This window comes from Prinia subflava, chromosome 1, assembly GCF_021018805.1.
Source record: "Prinia subflava isolate CZ2003 ecotype Zambia chromosome 1, Cam_Psub_1.2, whole genome shotgun sequence".
Classification (NCBI taxonomy): Eukaryota; Metazoa; Chordata; class Aves; order Passeriformes; family Cisticolidae; genus Prinia; species Prinia subflava.
Window position 1 is genome coordinate 19,256,909 of NC_086247.1, and position 24,385 is coordinate 19,281,293.

Consider the following 24,385-nt stretch of genomic DNA (forward strand, 5'->3'; position numbering starts at 1 on the left):
TTACCAGAAACACGAGAGAGAGAACTCCAACTTCTCTGACAACACTGACAAGTAGGAAAAGAGAGACTTGAATATTAACAAGTAATTTCACTTTAATCTTTTTAACAAATTAAAGACTTCCCAATTTGTACTTAATCAGCTTGTACCACAAGTAGTTGTGGTATTTTATAGAAGCACATGGGTTAGCAGTTCTTCTCAATCCTGCTGTTTTAATCCATGTTGTTCCTATCAGTATTAGGCTCTTACAGAAAGTCTCGTACAATATAACTATTGAACTATCTTGACTAGGAATGTTATAGCCCATGTTAGGCACTCTATAATGTATTTTGCCATCAGCTACATCAACAAAGTATTTTTAACAATGAACAGTTCAGAACTGACAGATCTACTTTCTTGTTCACAACTGCTTATCACGGCACAGATATCATGGATGTTTACCAGGTGCTTCCTATAGTTCGGATACCTTCACAGAAGCCGCTCACAAAAGATAAGGTCATAAAAGAGATGAAAAACGTGCAAGCTTCATACACTCATGGTTTTATCATCAGACAAAATAGCTTTGGGTGAAGGACTGTACCAGTCACAGAAAGAACACAGCAGCCTCCGTTAGAGTGAGAGAACAATAAAAGTTTGAAATTCAGTTTGTCTTCCCTCTTCCTGGCAGCATAAATGTAAACTTAAATTGTTAACATCCTCATACAGCTGTTCAGAATGAAACATCACTTCTCAATTATAATAATTCAGTTCAGAAATAAATTGTTGCAAAGCCTATATCACTCTGTATTGCCAACAGAGAAAATAGATACAATGCAAAGACTTAGGGTAGACTTTCATTTGGCAAGGACATAACCTCATGGATGGTGACAGACCAGTGTGACTGGCTTTGAAAGGGGAGGGGGGGTCTGCTCCTTTCCGCCACAGTCCACAGTGGCAGTAATTCTAGATCCAACCAAACAAGGATTCTGAGACTACACATACGAACTAGATGCCAGGGCTTTAGAAACTACAGATCAGCAATCAAAAACTGTCCTTTGTTATTCCCTTTATCTCCATGTCTGCAACCAGTAACAGAGCTTACACACACTGATAATCCTGCTCTCGAATCCTAAGAAACACACTGTAAGCTGAGGACTGTTACCAGGAATCTCTCTTCAAAAGCCATGCTCAGTAACTTTGAAATAAACCATATACAACTTAAAATACAAATATGTAATTCATTCAATGTAACTTACTTCTTAGCAGCACACACTATCAAAATTCTTAAGAATACCAGTGACATGTAATAGGCCTTAACTAACCTTCCTGTGGATCATCTCTTTTCAAAATATTCTATGTATATATATTTAACTACAATTGTAATGGCGATACAGGTTTCAGCAGATATAAATCATTCTGGGTATAAAATAATGCAAAAATAATTATATAAGCTTTTGGAATGGTAACAGAACTGTGAGAATAAAGATACTAAATAATATGGGAGGGGGCATTTCCATACTTTGTTACATTTACTAAATTATATGAGGACAAGATAAACAACTACAGTGGGTACAGGGCCATGCAAATGGGTTCACACTGCAAGCTTTGCAAGGCCAGAGAGACAGAGGAAGAGATCTGGTGCTATCACTACCAGACTGTTATCAATTCATCTGACATAGATATCAGAAATCATTTCAGTGAAGCCCATAAAAATCAAGAGACACATCCTACTCTACAAATACAGAAAGTATGAGCAAAATCTGGCTCTCAGATAATTGATTTGGTAACGTACCTGAAAGAGACCAGCACTCGAACGAGTTAATCTACTACATTTTATTTCAGATTATATTAATCACCTCAATACTTTGTTTCTTTGCAAACAATTATTGTTTTCTGTCATGCTGATTAACAATCTTAATTTCTCCTGGGACAAACCTCATTTGAAATAACTGTATGTTTCCATTTGCCTTAAGCACTCCTAGAATTATTTGTCCAGCAAGTTTCAAAAACAATGCATTGTCTCCCTAAGTTTTAGGATCGGTCTGTGAATATTCAAGTGTTGGCAAGTGTCCACATATGTGCAAGCCTTTAACTCTCCAAAATAGTGGTATGAAACTATTTTGGTTTCTAATAAAACCACCACTTTGTTTAATAAAATGACATCTTGACACATTACATCTCAGCACAGTGATCATGTTAAAAGCAGTGTCAATTATTTCTAACCATTTCAGCTACAGCAGTTTTCTCCTGGGATGAGACACTGCTGTGCAGCACATTCATCTAGACTGAGTCTGGCCTTCCTCCTTCTCTACATGTTTGATATGTTCTCATTATCGCCACTGTTTGCTTTTCAAGTCCTTTCAAGACAAGGATCACTCATTCAAATATATTTCCTTCAGAACAGTGAAAGTGTTTTCTAATTTGTATTCCTGACTTTCTTTTTATTAATGGGTTTATATATATATATATATATATATATATATATATATATATATATATATATAATGCACACACATATATTCTAATTTTTAGGGAGAAACTCTAAACACTGGCTACTCAAGAGCTTCTATCAATTTTTTAAAAAAGGAAAAAAAGTCTCGCATCTTTTCAATCTTTCCCCATTAAAACTTCAAATACAAGAACTCTATTAGACATATGCAAGTACTAGCCTGGGGTTCAAACTACATAGCTCTAAGCACTTGATTAGAAAAGCAGCAGAAGCACATTTTAAAAGATATTTACATGCCACAAATAAAGACTGTTGCTTAATATAATTTTCCAAAGATATTTCAATGGAAATGAACAATCCATGATTCTAAACCAGCCTGCAGCAGAACAGAGATTACTTCAGAGAAATTCTACCAAGTTTCAAATTCTAAGTTTGAAGGCTCTTCTGCAATTTCATATTTCAATTTAATTATATAACATTTCTGTTCCATCTCTATTGCAGAAATATTCAATCTCCTGTAAGAATTCTCATCCAACCAAAACCACCTCATTTTATACTTTGCAGCTAAAATCATTATCATCTATGAATCCACTTTTCACGTGACTTCCACATATGACTACAAAAATAGCAGCAATAGGTATCTGTTCCTACACAGTGAAACCTTAATTTACTTTGTTGAAAACAACTGGATGTTTTTATTTGAAATAATCAACACTTCAGATGGTTCAATACCAAAAGCAGCCAATTCCCTATCATTACAGGTGTGTTCCCACATACATGTTTTATTACACATGATTTCAAAACCAGTTTAGGCTTCTGTGAGTCAAACCCAAGAAAAAGACTTAGTAGTCAAAAATACGTGCTTCTTTTTCTCTATCCAGCAATAATAGTTGTCTTATTAATATTTATCCAATGATGACATAAATGTGGCATTTGCTTTACTTATTTTTACTGATCCTTTCAGAGTTAAATTACTGCAAATATACCCATATAGTACACAAACTGTGAGCAAATCTACTTTCTGGGTCTAGGTGGACAAGAATTTTTTCAGTAATGTCTTAGAACTCTTCAAATGTATTCAGGATTTTTGTGTCAGAGCCACCAAATAAGACAAAAAAGAAGACAAAGTGGACTTTCACTATAAACAAAATTAGAAACAGATGCACAGTACACATGAGCTAGGAACATGTGAACAGGTTAAATCTGTCATTTTGCATTTCATGTTTTAAAGACATTTACCCTTATTAATTTGCAATTCAAATTCTCTCAAATTTGACCTCAAATTTAAGTCAATCCAAGTTCAAGTTTTGTGACTTTCTAGAAAGAGGACATTACACTACTTGTTGTAACCAAATAATCCCTTCATGAATTCTATCCATAGCTGAGACAGAATTCAGAACTCCATTGTTCTTAAGAAAACCAAAATGTGCTGACTGAAAAGGCTGAAGTTGCTTTGATAAACTGCTTAAAGTTGAGTAAGCTGTTTAAGTGTTTCTTGCACTTTTTAATTCTGTACGGTTAAAATAATGTTTTCTATTTGGATCTATGTATTTATTTCTTGAAACATAGCTTTCTAGTTTCTTTTTGAGATATAATTTTCTAGTTGATGACAAATTATTTAATGTCTGGATTAGCAGAAGGGTTTGCTTGTCTAACTTAGATCAATTTCTTTATCCAACTAAAGTTGAAGTTAATGCCTACATAGGTTTAAACTGGACTGAAAATAAGGCCTGACAGGTTTAAATATGGGTTAGCAGTAAATAAAAAAAAAAAATTAAAGAATATACAATCTTGTACTTTTTGTATTGGAAGCCTTTACATGCTCTCTAGTGAATGGTGAAAAAGAAAAAAGATCACTTCAACCTTTTCAGATTATCTCTTTTCCTTTCTAGAAAGAAAACAGATGATCCTCTGAGCTCCAGTAGCAGGAAAGAATGAGAAACCATAAGAGGTAAAGTACAAGGCAAATGCTGATGTTCAGATGAAAAAGATCTCCTTTCATAAAGATCTCCTTTCATCCTGCTAGGATCCAATCTAATTCTGACTTAGCATTGTTCAAAAGCTGTTATCAGAGAATCCCCTTCCTTTTTTTGTCCACATTCAGCATCTGACAAAAAGTATGGAAGATTAGAATCACAGAATCGTCAGGGTTGGAAGGGACCTTTAAGATCATCGGGTGCAGCTGTCCACCCAGCACTGTCACTGTAACCCCTAAAACCCTAAACCACAACACCCAGAGCCAGATCCAGACACCTTCTTAACACCATCAGGGATGGTGACTCCACCATCTCCCTGGGCAACCTATTCCAGGCCCCACCCTAATGCCTGGCAGTGAAAAATGTTTTTCTAATATCTAATCTTAATCTGAATCTCTCCTGCCTCTCACCCTCCCACTGCAGGCATGGCAGAAGAGACTGAACCCCATCTACTGCAGCCTCCTGTCACGTACCTGTAGACAGTGACAAGATCACTCGGCCTCATCCTCTAAAGTTGTTTCAGCTGAATGTGATAAACATAAGGGAACCCTTACTTTGGGGAAAATGAGAATCCAACAGTGTCACAAGCATGCAGACAAGTCGGTAAGAGGTAACTATTGCATTCTTGGAAGGAGTAGTGCTGTGAGTTCTTATGCATATTCTAGTTATCCTAGGAGATGAAAATAGATACATGCCCTCTTCTGTCTCTGATTACCAAAACCAATTAATGTATCCTCATTTAGTCAGAAGGTCTACGTAAATAAAATGCAATGAATTAAAATAATCTAAAAAATTTAAAGGAATATGAGCTCCAGCAGAAGGGAAGTATTGCCAGGGAAAGATAATGTCAGGCGCAGGGAGGGGGGGTGTCTGGTGCCAAGCAAAGCCGAGGGCTGTGCAATCACCTCTATCAGTGCTCTATCAGTGTCTACACTCCAGCCAAATCCAGAGAAAACAAGGAGTCAAAGATTCAGGTCAATAAGCTTATAGGCGATTTGCACAAACTGCTCCTGCAGCAAGGTAAAAAACAAAGTCATATTGGCTTTTCTTTTTTATTCCTTCTCTTTGAACTCCTTGGTCCAAACACACCCTCGAAATGTCAGTGTTATATGCAAGAATTTAAAGAGCTGAGCTTCTTAATCCTGTTAAGAAATAAGAACAAAGTTGCCTGTAAAGATCTCCTTATTGAGCTCAAAGTGATTATGGTATAGCTGCCTTCTGCTGATCCTACTTCCACTTGCTATAGCAAGTGGTTGAAATTTGTCATGAAATCCATTACTGAAAAGAAAAAAAATATTGATTAAAATGTTTCTGGTTAAAAAATGGGGAGAAAATAAAGAAAAGAAAGCATAAATCTACTGTTGATCCGGAAGCAGAAAATAGCAAGCACATTGTTAGTCACTACATGTGTAACATGAAAGAAGCAAGGAATATTTACACAGTTGCAAACAGGCACACAAAGTCATACTCCAGAGGAAAAGAGGACACACAGAAAACATTTTCAGGGTGTTATTATAGATGGTAGCATCATAGTTTTGCACATGAAGTATGAAGGGATAGATTAATACACAGATGAACTTAGCTTTGTATATGCTTTCTTTTAGGAGGACTCACACTGCAGCTATTTCTCTGAATCTCAAGCCTGGCTGCACAGTCAGGTCACATGATTCAATATAAAAAATTCCAGTCCCAAGCTGGTATGGCAGGCTAGTAACAACATACATGAGCAGGAGTATGTGTTCATGAACAGAAAACTTAGTTCAGGTCTGGAACTCATCCCTCCCTGCCCAAGAAGAATATGAGAATGTAGAACCAGGTACACATTCAGTATGCAGGCCATATATTTCCTGTGTTTCCTTCTTGCTGAATTAGAACTGTACATGAGTTTCAGACTGCACGGGATTCCCCTCATTTCCTCTCCCCCCACAAATAAAGATAAGCTATGCATCAAGAACCCAAACCACTCAGCCAGCTACAAACACCCATGGCTGCAGACATACACAGCAGTGTGTACTACAGATCATAAAATCATTGCATCCTGAAGCAATCACCCTCCACCCCACCTCATGTGTCCTCCCCAGCACCCTCTGTCACCAACTGAAGCAGAGTTAACACTGGGAAGCAGAAGCCATTTGCTTTCCCATCTGTCACCAGGAGTTTTAAGGCCACTGAATCTCCTTCCACTGAGAACTGGTGCCAATGTTGCTTTGTGATGAGGTAACCATGGAAAAACTACAACAGAAGGAACAACAGCAATAGCCATACTACAAGCAATGAACAGGAGAATTTGACACAACTGTCTTGGCAAGAAGCAAGAAATGAACTTGCCTTCTTTCACTAATTATCAGATACGGACATTCCTTCAATTGCCTCCTTCTTCTGGCAATAGTCCAACATTTGCTCTTTTGATTATAAACCTCCTCCATTTTCTTCTCTTGCCTCTTTCCTTCTGTGAACACAGCTTCTTAACCATCTACTAATCTCAAATGATCTCTCTTATCGCTTAAGATAATTTTTCTTTGAAAGTTAAACCCTCATTGAACACTTCTGCTAGGAAGGTCACAAGGAACTGTAATTTCTTGAGCCAGTTACCACCACTATCAAGTCACCAAGGCTCCTATTCTCCTCTCTGTTTGCAGAGAGTGAAAGATGTCATCATATCAGCACAGCAAACATTTTAAGTAACAGACAAGAACTTCATTCCTATTTCTCCTGAAGGTATCTAGGCAGGATGACAGCAATCAGAGAGCAATCAGAAAATCAACTATAAACTACTTCATCGCACAAATGTTCTTCATTTAGAACCTTGACTTTCACCCCATCTCCTTCAACTTGGCCTTTGTATTGTTCTGTTGTTTTCCCTCTCCTTCTATCTGCCCTTCTGCAATTATTAGCCCTATCACACTTCTCATCTCTTTCAGCATCACCTTATTTTCTTATTCCAACCTACAGTAGACAAAATTTAATCTTATGTCCTATCCCCTAGCTTCCAAATCCAGCCTATCCTTGTTCTGCATGGGAGATAGGCTACTTTCTCCTTACACAGACTGTTGAAATACTGACATTTAAGTAATAAATTTTCTACATCTGAATTTCATCTGAATTAATCCTAATCTGATACAGACTCTGACTCCAGATGCCCACTGATTAAAAAAATATTCAGCAAGGGATATTCCAGGCTAATAAAGTCTTTGTGAGGACAGCATCATCAGATACTCCCTTTAGTGGCAGTATGGTAATTTGTGGTAACTAAACATAAATAGCAATTTTCAAAGGCTGTTTTCAAACTGACAAAATGTAATGGAATATCATCAAGGCTACCTTCCACGAAGTTTTAGTTTCTACTTCAAACATAGAGATCAGTGCAGATTTGTAGCAGAACACCACTATCTTGTTTGCTAAATACTCCCTTTCTCCTAATCTCACTGTCAAAATTGCAAACAAATCAAAGTTAACTCTCATCAATTATGAAGCTCTCCATCCAAAAGGTTAAAAAAAATGAGAGTTGGAAGCTTAAAGCAATACCTGACAAACAGTAATTTCCATTTAGGAAAATGGAAACATCCATTAAGACTGGTCATTTCCATTTCAGCTTTGAATATTTAAATGCTTAAACTGTTGTTCACTTCTTCACATAAACCACATAGGAATGAATATTCACATGCAGCAAAGTTAATTTTGTGGTAGTGTAGAAGTGTGGGAGAGGAGGAATTTCCCAGATTCCTTGTCGTAAAAGCCATCAGCGAGCAAAAGGAGAAGGGAAAAGTAATAGCAGAGAGTAAAATTTTGAAAACGGAGAAGTTGTAAAATGACATGTAGCTCAATCAATGTGATTAATTTGCTCCACACTTTGCAGAGGCTTTCTTCTTCACCTTCTAATTCTGGCAACTATTCTGCTGAATCTATCTCACAAGCCCAAGTTAATAAGATGGGAATGACAAGTATGGCTTTATAAAGGTTCCTGTTTGCAATTTAGACAGTAAGGGACTGCTCTCTGCCTCTAACACCATCAGGCACAGTTTGACAAGAAAATCTCTTCAAGAAGCCAAAGTTACCAAGCTGTAAGTCCTCTATTCTCATTCCTCAAAATGAATTGTTACTTCAGTAAATGCTGGCCTTCAGTACCTAGTTTGGATAGCAAAAAGCTCCTGATTTTAGGTGGTACCTCAATTTACAGAGCTGAGTAAGTATAAAAAACATACCATGGATGAAGCCTCACAAACACCTCCTCCCCAACAGCTGTGTCACTTGTTCCCCTTGCCTCTTGATTCTTGCAGGAAGCCCCGCTACTCATTTGTCCTCTTGCTCTGAGTCAGCTGGGAAGAAACCCCAGGGAAGGGAAATAGGGAGACAGGACAGATAAAATTATATCCATGCCAACACCTTTACTTTCTAAAACCATTAATGGTCCATGCTAGCAAGGGCAGAATTCAGAGATAGCATAATGGATTCCCACGCCAGTTCTGACATATTTCTGGGGAAAGGAAACCTGCTGCATGAGAAAACACGGATCTACACTTACTTTTCCCTTATTTGAAAATATTTGTCATTTACAGGCTGCCAACACTATCAAAGAGCAGAAGAAAAATCAAAAGTCAGGCCCCAAAAACAGAAATTAGACTGCCTTTATTTGTTCTTTAACCTATTTGGTACACATCTCCTTTTCATAATGACTTTTCATTCATGATATTAAAAAAAATATTTCTAGAAAAAAAAATGAAAGCTTATTTCTCACACTGTATTTTGATTTCAATACTGAAACACTACAAAGAAAAACAAAAGGCTATGAACTCTCAACAGATTCATGAAAAAAAAACCAAGAATTAGTCTAAATTTTTGTATTTACTATATAATACAGCCACAAACCCTTCCACTAAGAAAAGAACACAAAAGAAATTTATTTGTTCTCCAGATTAGTTTTGTCTTCTTAGGGTTTATCTTCAGAAAAACATAGGTGGCCTCATGCTAATGACACTTAAGATGTGACCCTGAAGAAGTAGGACATTCAATAGAAGTTGAGACATTAATAAAAACCCACCACATTTCCAGTCTCACATTCCATCCTTTTACCAATTGGAGATTCCCACTTTGAAGCAAATTGGGACTTTTTGTCACACTGCCTCAGCTGGAGGTAGATTAGAAAATCTATGTGTCCCTTGATCCTTAGAAATCTTCTTTTCAACTCTTCCTCTGCAGCAGTTGAACTGGAGAGACTTAACATTCTTTTATAACTACAACACACAAACTGCTGGGAAGTCACAAGTTATTTAGCCTGAAGAATCAGCAGATGTCTTAATAAAACATATAATCAAGATAATCAAGATTCAGATTTAAATGTATTCCCATTTGATGCCTGATCTTTAATACAATGGCTTGGACTCAGTGATTTCCCTGAAAGATGTGTTTATTTAAATGGAAGATCAAAGATAAATCAAAATTCAATGTAAATTTGCAATATTGATTGCTATTTAAAAACAAAACTTTTTTTTTCTTGATATTACCTAAAACCATAGTATTGTCTACTGGTGGGCCCTGGAAATGCAGTAAGAAGTACAGAGAGACAACTAAATCAAATTGATATATAAGAACTAAAGTAGGACATAGTATTCCACTGCTGACAGGAGGAATCCAAGAGACACCAGTATAACAATCATGCAAATAGTGGTTTAAATATTTATTTAGTACTGCCAATAACAGGAGGAATACTTTTCTCCAGCTAAGGAAAACAGTGTCTAAAAGACATGAGAACCAGAGAGCACGAAGTAATTGTAGTATTTGTTCACATCACAGTTGTAATAGTTCTAAATTCTTCCTGTTTGTAAAGAATCTATTGATAATCTGGTCTCTCCTCGCAGTAAGGTTTGTAGCAGCTGAACTCCAAAGTATCTTTAGACTGTTTTATTTCTTAGGGTGACTCACAAAGTATCCAGAACCTGTGGAAGCCACATAGAGGATATATAGAAAATACACTGTTACGCTTTGCCACTGATGACTGAAGACTCTCTAGCAAGGACTAATATTCTGCAGTCAGAACACTTGACTCGTCAAAAGGATTTATTCAACTTTGTCCAAGACAGATGAAAATAATACAAAGCCAGAAGCGTATCAAGTTATCATGAGAAAATGTATGTCAATATCCAGGAAAGAACAGAAAGACAGAGAAACCATCAACATCCAAATGCCCAAGGGATTTGTGGACTAACAGAAGAACACCACCACCACAACTTCAGCTATTTGATAGGCATCCTTACCTGCAGAAGACAAACAATAAAGCAATAAAGTGGATATGTGGCAGGAAGAAAGTTAATTCAATGTTCTAAATAACAACAGTGTGATTTTCTGACAGCTGACTGGGAAGCAGCACAACTTTGCAGACTGAACTGGTAAGAATGAATTGGTGTGTCTTATGCTAAAATACCTTAGTCTTCAACAATTCACAAGTAACAAGTGCACCAAAAAAGTATTTGCAACTTCAAAAGTTATCCTTTCACAAATCACTAGTTCTCTACTGTGCATAGTAAATTCTATAATAAGTTCTATTTTAATCCTAGAATCTACAGACACAATCTGTTTTCCTAGCAATGTTTCCTAGGCAGAAAAGCAATGAACAGACATGCTGCATTGCTAGCTTCAGATCTGATAATAATTGACTTCTGGGGCCTGTTCTCTACAGTTAAATATGTAGAAAACTTGGAGGAAAAACATTAAGGCAAGATGATTCATGTCCCTGAAAAGTGTCCTTTAACATACTTAAATATTTAGTCCTTACCAGACCTAATTTCACAAGTGACTCTTTTTCCTGTATTTAAGGTAGCATTAATGGAGCTTTTTGTACATTTTAAACCAAAAAATCTCTTTGATCAGTAGAACAAAGTTTGGCCGGTATTCTCTCAAGAGGCTGGCTACAACGATTACCTTTATTAGAAAAGTATTCCACTTCTTCACAGCTCAGATTTTCAGGCTCAAACTCTGCAGAAAAGCTTTCCTCCAATGGAAAGTCTTCTTTTGAGATAGTATCATTTTCCTCAGACAGGCACTCTTCTTCTTCATCCTCAGTGGCATCTTCAAGGGGCCCTTAAAAAAGAATCAGGGACACTGTGGCAAAACATCTAACAGGAAAATGTGAAATAAAACCTTAGTGAACTTTTAGCTAGGTTTTCCTTTCACAGCTGTGCTCAGCATTTATTGGAATTGGACAAATAACATTTTATGGAAATTGAAATTGAAAGTAACTTTTCCTGATGACTTCAAATCAGAATATGCAAAGTGTCATTAATAATATATATTAATAATACTTGCACATGGGGGTTCTTCATTATTCATTGGGCTCCACTATTAAACACAGAGTTTTAACAGCCGAAATCAAAGCTGTATTTGTAAAACGACATAAACAGTGAAGAGCTTTCTCTTGTTTGTGATTGTTTTTGATGCTGAATTACAGTACTTAAAATGTTCCTTTACAAGCTTTGTTAATCAAATTAGAAGTTCTGAGAACAGTGAAATACTACAAAGGTTCTGACAGCACAGACTTCAGCTTGTTCTGCTGCTTTGCTTCAACCAACCCCTGATGGTATCCAAGATTGTTCATGCCAGACCCTAACAGATTTCCAGTCAATGGACAAGACTCAAGAGACTATTTATTAATTTCACACAGGCCAAACAAATGTCCTGGTAAACTGCCAGCCCAGGGCCACAAAAACATAAACTAGTTACAGAAACAGGTCATGAGTTTGAATTTGAAATGGTGGTCTGAGGTCTTTGACTTTTCTTCTAGTTACCTAGAGATATTCCTGCTACAGATCCCCTCGAAGAGATAGCACCAGAGAGATTATAACACATAACACCAAGGTTACCAATCAGAATGTACTCAAAAACTAAAATCTTTCTTATATACACACACTTCAAAATCACTGGTTAACAGTAACTATTTGCTAAAGACATCTCTTGTGCAGGATGTAGAATTTCACCCTAGATTTAAACAGAGATTTGAAATAACTGAACATATTTTAATTTAACAAAGATTTTATTAAATGTCAGTATGTTTCAAAATCCATCTTAAGACTAGATTTCAAAAGAGAGATTTCATTATACATGGTCGAGGCTTGAAAAAAATTACGTATTTCACTCTCCAGTGAAAGCACAGCCTCATTTATAATTGACTGAGTATTTCTTCTTCAAAATGAAAGCGAGCTAGCTAATGAAAAAAAATGTGATTTGTATTTATATGATAGTTTTATGGTATTAAATACACTATTCCTATATAATCTATCATGCTGAGATACAATACATAAATGATTCTGTTGTGTTCAATGAAAAGGAAGGAATAAATTTTTAAAGAAATCAAATATTGACTACACTCTAATTTTAGGTAATTTATTACAAGCCAGTGACTACCTACATTTATTAAAACAGCAAAATTCACTTTAGGCTAGGTTGCGTAATTCTTGCTTCAGAGGAGTATGATGGTTACTTTTTATTGAAATTGATTGAGATTCCCAGCTGGGATTCCATAAATTAATATAGCTTACTATCTTTTATGGAAATATGACTCTCTGTGCCAGCTGAGAACCCGACCAAATGAGCCCACTTTTGTAGACACATACTCGCCAACAGTAGCTGTCATTCAGCAATATAGATCCTAAAATAAGGGGCTATTATTATAGCTGAAGAAATAAAGATTCTCACTATCAAAGTATCCATTACTGTTAATTGCACCTTCCAGCCACGCTGGGAAAAAATCCAGCAACTGCATATGCAGAGGGAATGAAGAGTGGCTATGGCACTGTACAGGCAGAGAACAAAGCACGAGCACACGCTGGAGCAGTGCACTGCAGCTGAACATGGGCACCCCAGGCACCTTACGTGTGTCCAGGTTCATCAAATAAAAGCACAAGGGGTTCTGCAAAAACTATCAGAAATACTACTCAAATTTCATTTTACTATTAATATGTGACATTGTCTGTAGAGCCATTTACTGGTCTGTACTCCTAGAAATGCCGGGATAAATGAACTAGGAAAAAATATGCTATTTTAGGGAAATGTACATTTTTGTCACATATAAAATATATTAATACCATATTTTGCATCATTTCAAGTGCAGCTATAAGCCTAATAAATTTTCCAAGTATTTTATATCTGAGGAAAAAATTTAAACTCCACCCAATATTTTCAGTGACAGTCTATTTCCTGCTGAATGACTAGCTCTTTGTTATTGACTTTTACAATGTGTCTTACAAAATACAGCAAAAGCAATTTACCTGCAAGTAATCCAATTGGCATGTATACATGACAGTTAGGTCTGTTTCTAGATGTTAAACCAGTTTGTTTGATCAGGTCACCAATACATAATCAGCAAGCTAATCATCACTGTATGTTAATTAGGAATAGAACAGAAATGCAGTTGCTGTGCTTTCATTTGCAGCAGTCATGGAAATACACCTTATAATTTCCATTGACATTCCTTCCAAGAAAGGAGAAGAAATACAATGTACACACCAGCTTCACAACACTGGTTCAAACCCCTGTCATTTTGTGGGCCAGGACTTTATTTTTTAAATCAATCTTAGACTAAAAAAAATACTGACTAATGCTACTATAGATAGATTCTATGTATGAACAGGTACATAACATTTCCTAAAGTTACATGTCCAAGCATTTGCAAACATAAATGTTGTCACATCCCAAGGAGATCAGAGGTGTGCATGCACCTACAGCAGGTTTGCCCTGCACGTGCAGCCCATGTACAAAACCCAGTGACGTTTATCCAGGCACACACGGGCACACATCAGAGCTTTACCTCACAGGGGCTGGCACCAGAGCCTGTGCCCCAAACACCAGCCACGACAACTGCTGAACTGGGAGGATCCATGCATAGGTATTTTTCTAGGTTTCAGGCAGCTGCTGCCTTGTCTAACTCATCCATCTACAACTTGATCTTTGGGACAAATTCTGTCTTATGCATGTTGACCTGTCTTTCATTTTTTAAATGTCAAAATACATTCAGCTCATGCTCAGAGCTGGTATATTGTAACTGATAGCTAAAGAGTAAGGCATTCTAAAAAATGAATTAAACCAGCTCCCAAGAATAAGATCAAAATTAAGTACTTGCCAGTTGCTAGTTTCATGGGAACTCAAAATAATGAATTGTGTGGCCATTTTTAATTATCATTTAAACATACAGTGGGTTAAAAATCCACTAAAATACAAAGCCATTACCAGGAAATATAAATAAATTCTTTATTCTTTACTACTTGATCTAATTACTTACACATAAACAGACAATAAATAAAAATACATTTTCAGAACCTAATAATAAAGAGTATATGGAACTAAATATTCTTGACAAATGCTAAAACATTAAGGATGAAGACTTATGTTTGCTTGATTTGGTCATGTGCCAGCAAAAACCTCTAGCTGGTACCAGTAAATTACATCAGTTAAAGAATTAAGAATTTATCTTGTTCAAAGACTTAAAGTTAGGTTATCAACATTGACTAGCTCTCCTATCTAGGGAACAACCTGCACAAAAGCTACTGCAACTTTTTACCTGATTTAAAATACTTAAAGTTACTGGGTCATATAGACAAAAAAAAATTGTTTTAAAACAATGTTTTTTTTCAATTGTTTTCTGTGATAGTGTTTTTCCCCCCCCAGTTGTTATGATGTTGATATATTACCTTCAACAGTCCAAATATAGGTTAATCAGTTACTTCAGTACCATGCTTTACTATCTGCATTTCTTTTAAATTGTTGATTTAATTTAATAGTATTGCTCCCATTACTTAAACTAATCATGTTATTAAGTACTTGTGGCACAACATGCACTATGTCTCCGTTTACTTCAACTGGACCAGTGTTAAGGTCCAATCCTGTTCTGCTGAAAAATCCTTTCCAGTAACTGCTGATTAAATGTGACTTTAAAGCCACTAGCCATAATGACAGAGCAATAAAAATCAAAAAATTACTACTACTGAAATTCATCTGAGTGCCATAGTGATCTGACAACAAACAGCTCTGAGATATGATGAGGGTCTTTAATAATTAAAGTAGTAAAATTTCAAACTTAAGCAGTTTAAGAATTTAGATGAATAGTTAATTCCAGAGGTAGTCTAGATGTTTGTCTTCTCATTTCAGCAATTCTTTTCCTATTAGCAGTTTGTAAAAAACGTGATGCAATATAAGGAGAGGTGATTCTGAAATGCTTCAGATTAGCTAGATAATGATGAATAGTTAAGAATTCCCAATCGCACTAGGTAAAACCTCCATTTCTAATCTTAAATGGGGGTACTTTAATTTGAGGCAAATTAAGCCTCTGTTAACTCATTCTGCATTTTGCATGAAGGCCTGAAATAAACCCCTTTTCCTTTATAAAATGAGCAAATAATCATGTTGTACACAACAGAGGATTTAGAGGGGTTGAGTAGTTTACTTACTTACTTGGTGCTTACTCCGATTCATGAATATTTATTGATACGAACACAAATCTCAACTCTTTTTGCAAAGCAGAGATAAACAAGACACAGTAGAAAACAGTACAACTAGTGACAGCAACGAAATAGTCAATGTGGTAGAAATCTGTATGGCTTAGTGGCCACAGTAGTCCACTTTGAGAAACCACCACATATAATTTGATACAAATAACAGTATCCACTGAGAAGAGGCTGACCAGGGAGCTGCATGTGCCTTCATGGAGAAAATTACTTCTGATTGAGGCCACTTGCTAGCTCAGTGTGGGGAAATCTGAGCTGTGCTCCCTAATTTGTACCAGATTTACAGGCACTCGAGGACATATTTTTTGGCACTATTATTAAATCTTAAATAAATAAATATTCCTAAAATATCGTGTAGTATAATGTAAATGCAAACATATAGATGCAAGCACACAAAGCTAGCTGGCTAAGTGGCAACCCCAACACAGTGAGTAACAGATGCTACCCCAGCACTTAAAAGGATAGGCCACATTTAACAAAAAACCAGCACTGCAATAATTTTAATAACACATAAGAGTGTGAGAATGAATCATCAGAAAAGGATTTACACTCACTTAACAAAAGACACTTTTGCTATAATAAACACTCCTCTTAACACAAATTTGAGCATCGAACCCTTTGAGCACATTAGGCCTGATACATCAATGCTTGACTCCAGTTTTATGGTACTATAACTGTAATGAAATAATTGAAATTCAATAACATTAAATTGGGCAAGTTCTGTAATAATTTCTCATAGTCAAATTCATCAGACTTCACCCTAATGAAACCACTTAAATGCACGCTCAAATTAAGCACGTGCCTAATACGCTTTCCTGTCCAGTGTTTTGCACTTAAAATGCATGTATCCTATAGCAGAAAAGTACCATTGAAATAATTATCTCATGAAAATGTGAAGTGGTTAGCTTCCTTCTCACCTACCAATATTCTCCTACCTTCCCACAGCAGCCACATAAATCAGTGCTCCTAACAAATTAAGAATGCCTCAGAAAGCCTACAATACTTGACAGTGAGTGGCTGGGGAGAGGTTAATGAGTATAATTAGTAATAGCAGCATTAAATAGTAACAACTTCAATAAGTCAGAAGCCTGAAATTCACTGGATCAACATCAGACATTTTGCATGTTCTGTAGGATCCATTCAGTATTTCCCAGGAAAACATGCTGCCACATACAGATTATCCTGAGCTTATGGTAAGACCTAGGTATGTGATGCTCTCTGATTACAGAGGGAAAAGCTTCAGAAAAATCAATCCATTTATCTCCTGTTTCAACACGAACATTTCCTTCTAAGTAGAAACGACTACATAAGACAAGCAGCAGGCAAACACTTCCTATTAATTCACATTGTAGGGAATTTTTTTCTAAAAATTCAGTCAGGAATACTAAAAATACAAGAAAGGGTTCCATTTACTGCATTTTAAATATGGTAATGGGATTGAAGACACTATATGATAATTCAGAGTTCTCTTCCTCATGGGAAGTTCTCCATACAGGACTTCCTTAGAGACTTCTCCGCCCTCTTCGGTCCATTGAGTTTATTGGTTATTTATCTTAACTAAATTATTTCTGCCGTTCCTGTTACATTTTCAGCTATACTTAAGAGCTGCAGAGCTGCCTGCACACACTGAACCTCTCCAGTCCGTTTAGCAAATTGGCTGAACTTCAGAACTTTTGACCAGATTGGAAGATTGCTCCAATCTGTGAGCGACTCCTTTCATCTTCATTGGGGCATCCAAGCAGAATGAACCACTTCTCACTTTTAAACTGGGAGAAACATTATGATCATGATTCAGTGAGGAATTTAATAGAGAGAAAGGAAAAGAAATGCTTTTTGGACACTAAAAATCTATACCAACCCGATTTAACTGAGCTTAACAGCAAGAAAAAGGTACAAAAGTATATTTCTGTAGGAAAAAAAGTTATTTTTAAACACGTAAGTTCTTCCTTCAACCATTCACTTTTAACGTAAGTTGCATCAGGGGATCTGGTAGGAAGGAAACATTTTTATTAATTTTCCCCTTATCTGTAAGAAGAATGCTGATTTTTTTTTTTTCATTTATGTTCCTTGCCTGCAGGTAGCAGACCAAGAAAATCATATAGCAGAATTTTTTCCTTTTGATTAATTTCTTTCCATGTGTTATGTTATTTCTTATATATAATTGATTTCAGGTTTTGCTTGTAGCTGTACATCTTTTTATATCTGTACCTACTGCCTTCCTTCAATCAAGAAAGTTGAAGGAAATTACCTGAATTTTGTTAAGTTTATTAAAAAAGGAGCTCTGTGAATATTTAAATTGAGTTTTGAAATGGTAATACATGAAAGATATTAGAGAATTTTAATAGTAGGTTCAATTTGACCCACAGACTATTGTAGAAAGGGTCAAATTTTATTCAAATTATTTCTTTACAAAAAAAATGAACCCTTTGATTTTATTAAAGTAGATTAATATTCTTCACTGGTAGGTCTTTTGGCACTTCAGTGCATGACAGCATTAACTGTGCTTGTATATGAACTTTTCAAAGACCTTTAAATGTTCCAGTAATTTGGAACTTCACTTTCATTTATCCTCTTGTCTTCTCTTCTCTTACCATTATCCAAGAGGCTGCAACAAAATTGACAATGCCCATGGTCAGTTTGCTCTTAGAGCCAAGGCCAGAGTATTTCCAATCAATAAAAGTGAAATGATGAAAAAGGAACCATTGAAAATATGGTTAGGGAGATATTAATTTCAAAAAATAGTGTGCAAGTGTGCAAAGAACATGAACTGCAAGACCTTTGCAGTTAAATTTCAGACCTCAGTTTTCAAGCAGGGGCTCATGCCAAAATACATGTCTTAATTCTACCTACATTCGTCACAGCTGCACAGCAGATGCTCTTCTGTGTATACTTCTGGTGATACAAGAGGAGACAGAGAAGAACAAAGGGGATAAGAAAAGTATTGTGACTCAGCACCCGACAAGAATCACAGCAGCAACACAGACCTACCACAGTACCTGAGAACACAAATTTTCAATTTTCCTGAAGGGAATTTTTAACTAAAGCCTACAAGGTAAAGAGCAAGTTGGACATAAAACCCTCAGAGATGCATTTGTGATCCTTTTAGATAAATTTTCATGTTAGGAATAATTTTACAACTGTAGTTTATCAGTGGTGTTTTTTTTAATTTAACAGAGTAAACAAGGCAGATTTCTTGCCTCCTTCACAGAAATATTATCCCTGAAGCATTTTCCCCTAAACTCTGATATATTTTTTCATTTTAAACCCCATCATTTATTTCCGTATGATTCCTATCTGCAAAATTTTATGAAACAAATTTTGAAACTATTGGTAATCTGATTCAAAATAGTGGCAATATCATTTGCCCCATGATACACAGCTCCTTTTGGTGAAAATATTATCCACTTCTAGTGTATTGTTTTAGCTAGATAAGTATGATGATAATGTTTAAACTTACAGGCTTAGGGGAAAAAAAAAAAAGGAAAAAATAGAAAAAGAAAGCAAAAGCACCAGTTGTGTAAGAAGATGGCATGTTAATTATGTGTCCTTCCCCAAAATTAAATGCAAAAAGAAAAAGGGTGTAAGTTGTAAATTTTTTCTTAACATGTTCATACTCTTTTCTACAGGTATTTTAAGATTTGACATTCACCTTTCTAATAAAGAAAAATCCCTCATCTTGCACCTTACAACTAAGTAGATAAAAATCAAAAGTGCAATTTTAGAACAATACTCAGACTCTCTTTTCAGTTTGTTGTACTACTGTAGGGTTGTTTTGGTTTTTTTTAACCCAACCTACGAGAACAGGGAACAGACACATCTACACGAACCAACCCCCACCAACACCTGTCATGTAATATCTATGGTATGCTGCTCTAAACAGTCCAGAGAAATCCTCTGCGGATTCTGGATCCAGAAGTTTTCAGTGAAACCTTTCCTCCAGTCACAGCAAACTGTGATACTGGTAAATAAGAGACCTTTCTTTCCATGTCCTAATCTCACCGTGCAGAATTCCAGCCATGTAGGGCACACACTGCCCTTTCCTCAGGACATCTTTCTGCACAGCCCATCCCCTTCACCACATACTGCTATTACAGCAAGCAGTTCCCAACACCATACCCCAAACAGGATGAATTTTATCTTACACATGGCCAAGTGATATTTGGAGCTGAAAGCTTTTCAGAGCCATGAAGACAGCAGAAGTTCATTTTGCTTCCAACCCCAGGCTGCCCTTACCCCAAACACAAGACTCCACTGGCAATCACATGTGCAGTGAGTGACACATACTGGTATTGCTAATCACTGTTCTCACTCACCTGCTGGAAGGAAAAATGTGATGCAAGTAGGAGCACTTTGAAGCCACTAATGATGCTTCTGCAGTGTATTTAATGGCCAGCATGTTAGCTACGATGAAAGAGGAACCTCACATCAAGTACATTAAGGGATCAGAGGAATACATACTCATTACTCGCTGTAATCTTACATCCCCAGTTTCAAGACAAAATACTCACATTTTTCTCATCCAGCAAAGACGCACTATACTGCTGTGGAAAATAAAGGGGTCTTTTTCCTTCTATTTTGTATTTCTAGGTTTGAATATAGCTGCAGATTATTCCTGTTCATCTTTTGTTTCTAGTTGCATTTCCTAAGATGGAAACTGGTCTCTCATCTCTGTACATCATCATGCAATTAAATCAAAAAAGCAGAAAAAAGAAATCTGGACTTTTTAGGTCCAGAAATCAGTAGTGAACCCATGACTTCTCTCTCCAGTTACTATTTCTCTTCAAATTACTGTTGTTTTTTTCCTCGTGTCTTTTGCTTATATTAGTGAAACAGAGAATACTGCAGAAACAGAAGCCCCTGAATACAGCCCAAATTCAGTATGACCAAAGTTACAAAGACGGTATGTAGAATTCAGTGCAAATTTGGGTTGGACCTCAATAAAAAGGCAGCACGCTTAAACTGATTCATAACGCAACACCACAGTTAAAGGAAAAACTTTGAAACACAGCAGGTGATATAACAGACACACATGGAAAAAACCACCATGCTTAATGTGACTACTAGTTCTAAAGTATCAGGAAACAGAAGCTGAGAAATTAGGAATTAGCCACAAAGTTCATGATCTTTGTCTCACAGACATGTACTAGAATATGTGGTAATTTAGTTTTTAAGAGGTTCTTCTATTTGACAATAATATGAACTGTTAAAGAAGGTTCACCTGCTCAGAGCTGTCCAGGTGGGTTTTGAATATCTACAGAGAAGGGGACTCCACAACCTCTCTGGCAGCCTGTTTCAGTGCTCAGTCTTCCAAAAGTAAAGCTGGTTTTCTTCACATTTAGATGAAACTTTCTGGGGTTCAGTTTGTACCCTTTGCTCTTTATCCTGTCACTGGGGGCCATTGAAAAGTAAGGCCCTATCCTCTAGACACCTGCCCTTAAGATATTTGTGTGCACTGAAAAGATTCCCCTCTCAGTCCTCTCCAGAATAACAGCCCCACCTCACTCAGCTTTTCCCCATAAATGAGGTGCTCCAGTCCCCTCATCATTTCCACAGCCTCCCAGAGGCCCCTCTCCCCTTGTTCTTTGTGTTTCCTGAACGGTGAGCCCAGGACCGGACACAGCACTCCAGATGTGCCTCACCAGGGCTGAGCAGAGGGGCAGGACCTCCTCCCTCACCCCGCTGGCAATGCCCTTCCATTATTGGAAATATTGATTTCAAATAACGCAGCCCAGGACACCACAAGGGCCCTGCTGGCTCAGGGGCTCCCAGGTCCCTTTCCCACAGAGCTGCCTTCCATCAGGCCAGCCCACAGCCTGTCCTGGTGCAGGGTTATTCTTCCAGCAGGTCAGCCTGCAGCCTGTCCTGGTGCAGGGTTATTCTTCCAGCAGATCAGCCCACAGCCTGTCCTGGTGCAGGTTTATTCTTCCATCAGGCCAGCCTGCAGCCTGTCCTGGTGCAGGGGTTATTCTTCCAGCAGGTCAGCCTGCAGCCTGTCCTGGTGCAGGTTATTCTTCCAGCAGGTCAGCCTGCAGCCTGTCCTGGTGCAGGGTTATTCTTCCATCAGGCCAGCCCACAGCCTGTCCTGGTGCAGGGGTTGTTCTTCCAGCAGATCAGCCCACAGCCTGTCCTGGTGCAGGGGTTATTCTTCCAGCAGGCCAGCCCACAGCCTGTCCTGGTGCAGGTTATTCTTCCATCATGCCAGCCTGCAGCCTGTCCTGGTGCAGGTTATTCTTCCAGCAGATCAGCCTGCAGCCTGTCCTGGTGCAGGTTATTCTTCCATCATGCCAGCCTGCAGCCTGTCCTGGTGCAGGTTATTCTTCCAGCAGATCAGCCCACAGCCTGTCCTGGTGCAGGGGTTATTCTTCCAGCAGGTCAGCCTGCAGCCTGTCCTGGTGTAGGGTTATTCTTCCAGCAGGTCAGCCTGCAGCCTGTCCTGGTGCAGGTTATTCTTCCAGCAGGTCAGCCTGCAGCCTGTCCTGGTGCAGGTTGTTCTTCCAGCAGGTCAGCCTGCAGCCTGTCCTGGTGCAGGGGTTATTCTTCCAGCAGGTCAGCCTGCAGCCTGTCCTGGTGCAGGGGTTATTCCTCCTCAGGGGCAGGACCCTGGAGCTGTCTCTGAACTTCTTTAGGTGTCTCCACCCAACTCCAGCCTGCCCAAGTCTCACTGAATGGCAGCACAGACTTCAGATCTATCAGCCACTCCTCCCAGTTTCGTACTGTCAGCAAACTTGCTGAGGGTACACTTATATTCTTAGAGTCTTGAATTTTAAACACCTACAGAGGATTTGCTATTTTTAATCCCATCATGGGAATTTATTGCTATGCGTAACAAAACTGAAGGGTCTCAAATTAGAACTAAATCCTTAGATCATATTGTAAGATAAATCAGATTGTAAGTTAAACTAATAGAGTATATTTTTACAAAAAACAAATAATGTGGGGAAAAAAAAGTCAGGTAGAATAAAATTATTCTATTTGTATTTATTTATTCAATCCTGTATCTAGGCACAACAAGCCAAAAACTGGGCACTAGCAGAGTCCCTCCCATGCACAAGATTCTCAACCTGAGGACCCACAGCAAAGAAATATTAATGCAGAATTATTTTCTGTGGATATTCAGATGTCATTTTTCCCACTAAACGGTCATTTACGATTAGTTACATTAACAGCTGGTGTAATTTACTATAATGTCCCATAAGGGTGAAATTTAAGGGCACATTTTGTGTGTGTGTTTTTAAGATTCTTCAAAGAATTACAGTATCACAGGACTTACTTTGTTAACTAAAAACATAATGGACTAATAATCTTCATCATAATATACATCTTATAAACCATAAAAAAACCTTGACATTCATCACCACATCTCAGGAATACGTGACACAGTAGTCTAGGTCACACACATCCCACAGAGTGGGATGTCTTGAATGACAACATTGATAGGTCATTTATTTATCTTTATACATTCATGTATATAAACCTCAAAATACAAATAAGCAAACTAAATCTCTAAAAATAAATTTGAAGTGCATGTTATAATGTACTTGAGTTCTTTAATATCCTTGCTCACTTTTTTACTATTTCATTTGATTTCTCACTGGGAGGAATGGCAAGGCTGCAAAAAATACATTGTATGTCCCCTAGAGTTGGCATAACCTGCTGGTTTTCCGAGTTAATCACTAATTAATAATTTGAAAACAGAAAGTCATTATGTCATTTCCAGACAATGAGCTTTTAAATGGTGCATGTTATGCCCTAGCCTTTTCAGTAAGAAAAAGTTTTTTCCTCTGGAAACCAGATGGCTGGTAAGTGTTATTATGAGACTGTGTACATCTCAAAGCAATAAGCATGAAATCAAAACAAGAATTCATTCTTTTCTCCTCTTATCATGATTGTTGTTTTGCTGAACCAACTTATGGAATAATACAATTGGATGCTTTGGCAATGATGAGTTGATAACCCATCTCCTCTTTCATTTTTCATAGCAAATAATTCTGAAAATATTTTTTGCCTATACTTATAACCTTTCTAATATCTTGTTCTCCATGCCAAACTCAAATGAGGCAATCTTATTCCAGACTAAGTCTTCTGAATAAACTTATCACTTGAAATGTTTACTGGCATTACTACTTACATAATTTGATTATCAAAATATCCTTGACTGGCTTACGTTTTGGATTAGCCAATTCTTCCTATTAGGAATGAAAGCCATATGAGTTGTTTGTTATTTTCTATCACTCAAAGCGGTCAACACCTGCATGTTCATGAAAGTGCCAGCTCCACTCTACAACTAAAACTCTACACTTCAAAGAAGACTTTCGAAGTTCAACTAATACAGCTGCATCACTTTACAGCATTCTATTCTACAAAATTTGCAGAATACTCTCAAAAATCTTAAATTTCTAAGACTGACCAAAAAGAAGACTAAGAAACTGAATATGAAATATTGATTTCCAAAGTATATTGGCTTCTAAATATTTAGAAGTACCTTAACTGATCAA

General features: G+C 37.2%; 1 protein-coding gene across 2 annotated transcripts in view; it reads right to left on the reverse strand.

Moving 5' to 3' along the window:
- ZFPM2 (zinc finger protein, FOG family member 2) overlaps positions 1-24,385 on the reverse strand; it is a 308,395-nt gene that overhangs the window by 239,140 nt on the left and 44,870 nt on the right. Inside the window, exon 2 of one of the 2 annotated variants that reach the window (XM_063389399.1) lies at positions 11,317-11,475. The exons of the other annotated variant lie outside the window; for it this stretch is intronic. Within the exon in view, the coding sequence (XP_063245469.1) occupies positions 11,317-11,475 (159 nt within the window). The remainder of the gene's footprint in view (positions 1-11,316; positions 11,476-24,385) is intronic. 2 annotated transcript variants of the gene reach the window in all.